The 7,901-nt window shown below is 36.3% G+C and overlaps 1 protein-coding gene across 1 annotated transcript in view; it reads right to left on the reverse strand.

The window, feature by feature from the left end:
* Window positions 1–1,095: 1,095 nt before the first annotated feature.
* LOC107694950 (serine/threonine-protein kinase D1-like) overlaps window positions 1,096–7,901 on the reverse strand; it is a 35,894-nt gene continuing 29,088 nt past the window's right edge. Inside the window, exons 10-18 of the mRNA XM_016494678.1 lie at window positions 7,579–7,702; window positions 7,384–7,461; window positions 6,792–7,169; window positions 6,268–6,340; window positions 5,862–5,968; window positions 5,444–5,605; window positions 5,155–5,253; window positions 4,153–4,482; window positions 1,096–1,642 (exon numbers count right to left, since the gene is read on the reverse strand). Of these exons, the coding sequence (XP_016350164.1) occupies window positions 1,424–1,642; window positions 4,153–4,482; window positions 5,155–5,253; window positions 5,444–5,605; window positions 5,862–5,968; window positions 6,268–6,340; window positions 6,792–7,169; window positions 7,384–7,461; window positions 7,579–7,702 (1,570 nt within the window). The 3' untranslated portion in view covers window positions 1,096–1,423. The remainder of the gene's footprint in view (window positions 1,643–4,152; window positions 4,483–5,154; window positions 5,254–5,443; window positions 5,606–5,861; window positions 5,969–6,267; window positions 6,341–6,791; window positions 7,170–7,383; window positions 7,462–7,578; window positions 7,703–7,901) is intronic.

Consider the following 7,901-nt stretch of genomic DNA (forward strand, 5'->3'; position numbering starts at 1 on the left):
TAACGTTTTGTGGAAAATCATGGCATTAAAATACATACCGAACACACTGCGTATACCCCCGCCCCCACGGCCTTTTTCAATCACGAAAAATTAAATATGGCGTCTAACACGACTAAACTCTTTTTTTTTTTTTTCTTGAAAGGCTCCTTAGGCTGCTAATTATAGCTAACTTCCCATACTAATACAAACATTTGCATTTATATACAGATTCATTACATTACTTGATCTTGTATTAATATTGTTTTCAACTGTCTGCCCATCTATTTCTTTAGCCGTCTGTATGTAGTGTCCCGCCGAACCAACTTTCAGGCTTAAATGCTGCATAAGCATACAGCGCCATCTGTCGATCATGAACCACTCTTGCGGAGGGCAGACAGCAGATAACACCTTCTTGATTTGGCAATGAAGCAGCAGCGTGCCAAAAGCACTAGCCCACAATATATGATCTTTTTCAAGCACTATGGCTTTATCACTCACCTTTGTGCTCTTATCTTCCAAGCTGCCATTCTGTGACTTGATCTCATTCCAACCCATAATTATATAACTAAAGAAATATTTTGTTAACATTTAATCAGCCATTTAGACAGAATTGCTGATATCAGTGTTACAAATCTTATCTTCACTTAAAGGGAACACTTAAAGAAACACACTGAAAATCTGTCATGAGCACATAATACTTTATGCGTACACAACCAGCTGCACTTTATTATTCCAACATCTCTGAAGAAAGCAAAAGAAAAAAACGTCTCCAGTTCACAGCACTTGGTCTTGCACTTGCACAGAACACTAACATAACCAACCCCCAAAGCATTCATAAGCACATAAACACAAAACCACAAAAGCTATAAATACTTTCCGCTATACATTTGTCAAGTTATCGTTGATGCAACAAGTTACCACAAAATCTTTGTGGTGGTATTTCTTAGCAGAATAATTTTGTTAATAAAAGACTTTATAAGTTAATTTTGTTTCTTATACATTATGACTTCTTTTGTGAGTTATACAAACAAAAACTGTTGATACAGTGTTTTCGACTGTGTCATGCCAGTTAATTGCAAAAATAATAATAATACTAATACATAATTTTATTCTCAGGTTAAGCTCCAAATTCCTTAAGAACAAAAGGAGCATGTAAGTTATGTTTGTTTATAGTAGTTTAAGTGCAGTTTTTTTGTTAGATTTTATGTGTTATTATACAGTATGATTGTTTTTGTATGTATGGCTAGATTGGCTTTTGTGGCTTAGGCACTGTGTGTATAGTGAAATTTGTGCTTGTTCTGTAGTGTACTGTTAAATGGAATTGTGCAGTACTTTTTTTATAAATTGTCAAGGCATTTACAGTTGGCTAAAGTGGTGATTTCGAAGTAGCCTATACATTTGGCTTGAGTTCTGCTGTTGTGCCCTTAAAGGGGTAGGCAGCAATTTACAGAACACTGACTCTGTCGCTGAGCATGCCCATCACAAGCTCGTCAGACTCCGCCTCTTCACAGACATCGGCATGAGGGTTGATTAAGTGGGCTGGGTACTGAAGGCCATTTTGTTCTGCAAAACGCTCCCAGCGCAAATCATCGCTTTCGTGGGTGATATATCGCTCCTGCATTTTGCACTCCAGAGTCCGCAGGTCCAGCCACATCTGGTAGTCCTGTCATAAAGATATATCTTTAGGGATCCACAATATTTCACACTGTTAAAAAAATAAATCAATCAATAAAACACTATCTATTTATATCTACCCTTGTTAAAAAAAAAAAAAAAAAAACTGTACTTGCAGGTAAATTGGTCACTTTCATCACTGTTTTTAACACACAAAGTACATTTTTTACTTAAATTACATTTTAAATCATTGTTTTAATAATCTATTTTCATGCTTTGAAGAAGTACATTTGTTTTATGTGTTGACTAACATACTAAAGCAAATGTAAAGTACTTGATTATCATTTTAACTGTAGTGTGTGATTTAATATGACATGTTTTATTTAATATATTTTAAATAGCAACTTAAATGACAAATGTGCACTTACAAATGTATTTAAATACTTGACATGCAAGTTTCAATAGAAATGACATTATTAGTATATTTTATTTGACCATAAATGTTTGTCAGTACATTCGACAGTACACTTTAATCATATTTCAAAGACAATTGAATTATGAAATTGCATATTGAGATGTATTTAAGTCCTACTAAAGTGAGTCAAAAAAGCACTCTAATGTTTAGCTAATTGCATTTAATATCATTTTTGAACTATATTAACATGCAATTAAGTGTCTGAAAACATTACATTCAGTTCCCTGTTGTATGTATATTTATTTACTTGTTTAATTTACTTTAATTTAAAAGGTTTGTTTAAAAATTTAAAAGCAGAGTAGATATGGCAGAAATCAATGTGACAAGTTAGATGGCCGGAAGCAAAGATGTGGCATTATGAAAAAAAAATTACAGAACATAAATAACAATAAAATATTTTTCTAATTATAAATAAATGGCATATAAATCTTTAAACTTATTTTGCAAGTTTCCTACTATGTGCAAATATCTGTCACATGCTCATCTATGCATGGTAGAAATGATCAATTAAGATGACCTGTGACTGCCATTGAACATTATTCTTGCCCTGTTAAGATGTTAATATTCTCTAACACAGACATGGGGGGTAACTGCGTCCCTATTTCAGTTGCCTAATGTGACTGTGGAGGGAAACAGAAAGTTTTTTTGTGTGCATATCATAGCTTTTTTTTTTTTTTTTTTTTTTTTTCACAGGGGGTATAAAAGTTATTTTTTTCTCTTCTCAAAGGAGGGGGCTTTGTTGAAAACGACTTGTTTGAGAGAGGCGGGGCATAGAGGGCCTACAATAATGTACAGTATTTGAAAAATAATGTGTTTTTTGAACATTAAAGCATGTCAACATATTCTGTTACACCAAATACACCAAATAATGATCTTTAAAAAAGCATCATATGACCCCTTTAAATATTTTCACTTCACAGTAAAAAGGAACAAATTCAATTAAAACAGTTTTAAAAATAAAGTAATTGTTAAAATAGCCATGCTTGATACCAACCAAACTATATAAATAAATAAAAATCCATGTGAATAATTTGTTCCAATTGCCTGTGTTCTTAAGTAAGTAAAGTGTGGTCTTTGGTTCTCTTGCTATTTTAATGAGGAAGAAGGAGGGCATTAGTGAATAAACAGGGTCAAAGGTGAGGGCATCAAAAATCTAGTTAAGGTAATGAGATGAAGGTCAATTCTATTCATGCAGATTGCATATGACTTAAATGCAAATATTACCTATCCTAGACCTAAGCCTTTACTTTGATCATATATTCCTAGATCATGAACCATGAGCCAAACAGAAAAGATTTGGGTGAGTTGAGGTCATCTATGTGTACAGTCACAGGGCGGCGATAATTAGTACAACTGAAGCTTTAGTAGAAACATCAAGCTGAAGTATGACTTCAAAATAGAGTTTAACGTCACATAACTAGGTGGATATCAGTAGCAGGCTGGCTAGAAATAACATTTCTTGTGCAATGAGATCATATTCATACATGAGCTAATGGAAGTGAATTCATAAAAACAATAAGATTATTTGCATACAGCTGACCATGTGAGGTTGGATTGGCAAAATAGCTTTGTGCCTTGATTAATGCTTATATTTTGAGGATTAACACACGTATTGGACTCTAAATTGTTTCCAGCTTAGAGAGGTTAATACAGCTAGCTTCTGACTTGGTTTAAATAGTTATCTCAGTATTTCACAACCTTTTCAATCTATTTATTACAAAATCTGATTTAGAGACAATGTTTTGTTGTTAAAGGGACAGTTCCCCTAAAAATAAAAATTAATTCACCTCAGCAAAACATGTATGACTTACTTTCTTCTGTGGAACACAAAAGACAATATTTTTTAAAATAATCAACTGTTTTTCTCTATATAATTAAAGTCACGGAGGTCCAGAACAACACTGGACCCAAATGACTTTCATTGGACAAAAAACACAGAGATGTGACCCTCTCTTTTCAGAATAAATCATTGTGTTTTCCATAGAAAAACAGAAACTTACACAGGTTTGTGATGGCATGAGGGCGATTAAATGATGAAGGAATTTTCATTTTGGAGTGAATAGTCCCTTTAAACACAACTTTACCTTCTTCATTCCACATTCATTGATGGTTGTGCCATATACTATCTGTTCTACCCAGAACTTACCCTGTGGGGTCACTGTTTTCCAGGGGTTTGGTGGGTACATGAAAGCAGCGTTCTGGATTTGGTCATGAATGTCTTCATCTTCATTAAAGGGGAAGGTTCCACTGAGACTGACATAGACGATGACACCCACCGACCACATGTCTAGCGAGCGGTTGTAGCCCTTGTTCCGAAGCACTTCCGGGGCGAGGTATGCCGGGGTGCCTACCACCGAACGCCTAAAAGACTTCTCACCAATAATACGTGCAAAACCGAAATCACACAGCTTCACCTGCAAGACAAACCAAAGAATAATGAGCTTCACAATAAGCAGACACTGGAAGGAATTGGCTATTTTACTCGACTAGGACTGAGATGCACAAAAGACCAAAAAAATAACATCCTTTTGTTCTCGCGCTAGCTTTTAACACCACAGACGCTGTAATGATCAGTTGTCACAGTCTGAACGAAAGTCAAGTGAAATTATCACCCAGTTGGATGCGGTTACAATGCATCTCCTGCTGATCTACACTTTCCACCTTTAAAACATTTGTGCACAGCGACAAGCACCTGAGGACATGAGAACCGAGCTCAGATGTTGACAGCTTTAGTTCTGCTTCCACCTTTGCAAAATATTTGTAAATGACACACAGTGATTTGTTTAGTATTCTTCCAAAATGTTTGCCTGAGCTCAAACAGCGAGTCATCTTTCTGCTCGAGAGCCTCCAGAGACAAGCTCGTGCAGTAGACAATGGGAGGATAATTTAGAAATCTTTCATTAGAATGTAGAGACACACACAACCCTGTGCCTCGAACGCACCATGAGAACGCTATAATTACCATCTTTTATTCTTGCCAATTTACAAAAACAGATCCATTTATGTTAATTTCGGTGTGGCCTCGCTTCATTCAGATATTTCCTTTCTTTTGTTGTCGCTCCTCGTTCTGTTCGGATTTTACTCACTTGTGGAAAAGAGTCAGCGGAGGCTAACAAAACATTCTCAGGTTTGAGGTCACAGTGAACAATGTTTTTGAAGTGAAGGTGGCGGAGAGCGATGAGAATCTAGGAAAAGAGTGGAACAGCATTATTATTATAATGCGGTATAAAACATTGTAAATAAAAATGCAAAAGCAAATGTCCAGCTTTACCATTTATTTTTGCTTTAAATATTTATATGGGATCGTGTGTACTGATTCTGCCATTGTTGCGCTAGAATCAAGAGTGTGTGAAACACAGTTCCTGTGAGACGAACCTGCATAACGAGAAACTTGGTGATGCGTTCTGGCAGCCTCCCCTTCTGACTTGACAGTATCATCTCCAACATGTCGCCATGGAGCTTTTCCATGACAACAAAGACACGCTCTGGTGTCTCAAACATGCACTCAAGGTTGACAATGCCGGGATGGTGGAGGTTCTACATAAGACAGATACAACATTTATATTAATATTTATATTTATTATTAAAATTCCTAAATTGTCAATATTGTAATATTGATGTTTAATCTAAATCATTTTTATGGACAAACATGGATTAAATATGTATTGAATATAACTATGAAATAATTCATAAATCCATACTCTTATATGTGTGTGTGTGTGTATTACATCAATATTAGTCCATTACATTTAGCAATTTTTCTATTGTGTGTGTGTGTTATTTGTGTATTTACCTGGAGAATGGCAACTTCATTACGCAGCTGACTTTCCTGTTTGGTGGGAAATCGCAGTTTATCTATGATCTTGATGGCAACATCTCTGCCTGTTTTCCTGTGTTTTCCTGTGTTATATCAGAAAGGATGATTTATATTGTGGTGTGTTTATTTTTTTCATCCATTTATTGGATGTAAAGTATGGTTATATGTAAATGTCTATTACAATGCTTACCCTCATTACACATTCATTTTACCACTTACAATTTGTAAAAACAAAAAAAAAGCTCTGTGCTGTATTTAAATATTAAAAAATTTAAATACAGTAAAATATGCATTAAGTATTGTCCTATTATACAGATTCCAAAACATTTCCTCCCCGGGTGCTCATGTCAGAGAACTCTATCTAAATAGACTGGTACATTACCTCCATAGACAATGCCAAATTGCCCAGAGCCAAGTACTTCATCAGGGAAAATCTGATACACTGTGCTAATATCCTGTAAGAAAAACAGAAACAAAATGTAAGTGTATGTGCCAAAATGGGCTGTTCCCAAGATCATCATAAACACATTTAAGGTGCTCATTTTTCTTATTGAGTATAATAAATGGCCATATATAATGTATTCTCCAAAATGTCTGGATGTGATTTTATAGCTATCATTTATCACAAAAGCCTGTGTCCAGATACTTCCCTACTACAATATGCCAAAAGCAGTACATGAAAAAAAATTATCTCAATATGCAACATGACACAGTAGGTGTAAAATGGCCTACTGTAAGAACTGCGGTACAGTTGATATTGCATGTCTCATGGCAATGCCAGCATGCCGGACGTTAATTGCATTCATGCTACACACCTGCATATGTATAGAATGTACTTGAATGATGATCAACAAGGTATTTATCAAAGGCAGTACATATTTGCACACAATGTAATATTACAACTACGCTGCATGTCTGTATTTGTTGTGTTTTCCCCCCTAGAAACATTCTAAGGGTCTTCGCATGAGCCCCTAAATGTTTCACCATGAAGTTCATACTGTGGTGGCTGTGATGGCCGCCGTGAGATATGCCCTTGGCGATGACAGGCATAAGTGCATGCTGGATGGCCATCTCCCACATGCGGGCCACGTCCTGTCCCACGCCGCTAATAAGCACGCTGCTTCCGTAGCCCGGTGTTCCCCTGTCGGCTCGAGCCAGGTTTTCTCCCACATAGTACACCAGAGATGCTGTGGTGATCTCAAAGCAATGTGGGTTGGCACCCTCAGGCAGAAGGTTGAATGTTTTCGCTGGTTCCAGAGACAGTACCTCAGATAGAGGAATTTCCTGTTGGAGAAGGTTAAGAGGTCTTATCTGAAAGCTGAAACCTCAATGATATTGCAGAGACATGCGTGTGGATCTGATGTGTGCAGTGATCCATGAAACCTATCAAGACAAACTATCGACATTATCAAAGAAAATGCTGAAAGCCCTCTAGATACTTCCTAGATTAATTTGTTAATGTGCGTTTCAAGTGTCAGACAGTTTGACTTGAAGCTACCTTATAGTATTTGCTCCCAGTGTCATTCTGGAACAGGGTAATACACTTGCTGTCAAGTCGCCAGTAATGTCTCTTACGCTAGTGTGGGAAAAAAACAACAGTTAAAAGAAATGATCATATATACAGTATGAAAAGTTCACTTGGCAATTCACCTATTAATTCATAAGGTTTAAAATGGAAACCCAGAGCACTTACCAATGTGTCTTTGCTGGTGAAATGCACAAGCCAGCCTTCTTTCATAACATTGCTGCTTTTCCTCTTGGTGTGTTTGACAGACTGAACCACTCGCATAAGTGGGATGTTGTTGCTGGTGGAAGGGCTTACAAACATGGTGACAGGTCAAAACCTTCTAGAACATGTCAATAGCAGGTCAAAAACTATTTCATAGCATTAGAATACTCATACTGCAACCCTCTACATTGCGAGTAAATCACTCGCATATGCGACTAAATCTTACTCTTGGCGACTAAATGATGTCTAATATTAGCCAATTGCTAATAAATTCTATTAATATCTAC

Source organism: Sinocyclocheilus anshuiensis, unplaced genomic scaffold (assembly GCF_001515605.1).
Source record: "Sinocyclocheilus anshuiensis isolate Anshui unplaced genomic scaffold, SAMN03320099.WGS_v1.1 scaffold942, whole genome shotgun sequence".
In the NCBI taxonomy this organism is placed as follows: Eukaryota; Metazoa; Chordata; class Actinopteri; order Cypriniformes; family Cyprinidae; genus Sinocyclocheilus; species Sinocyclocheilus anshuiensis.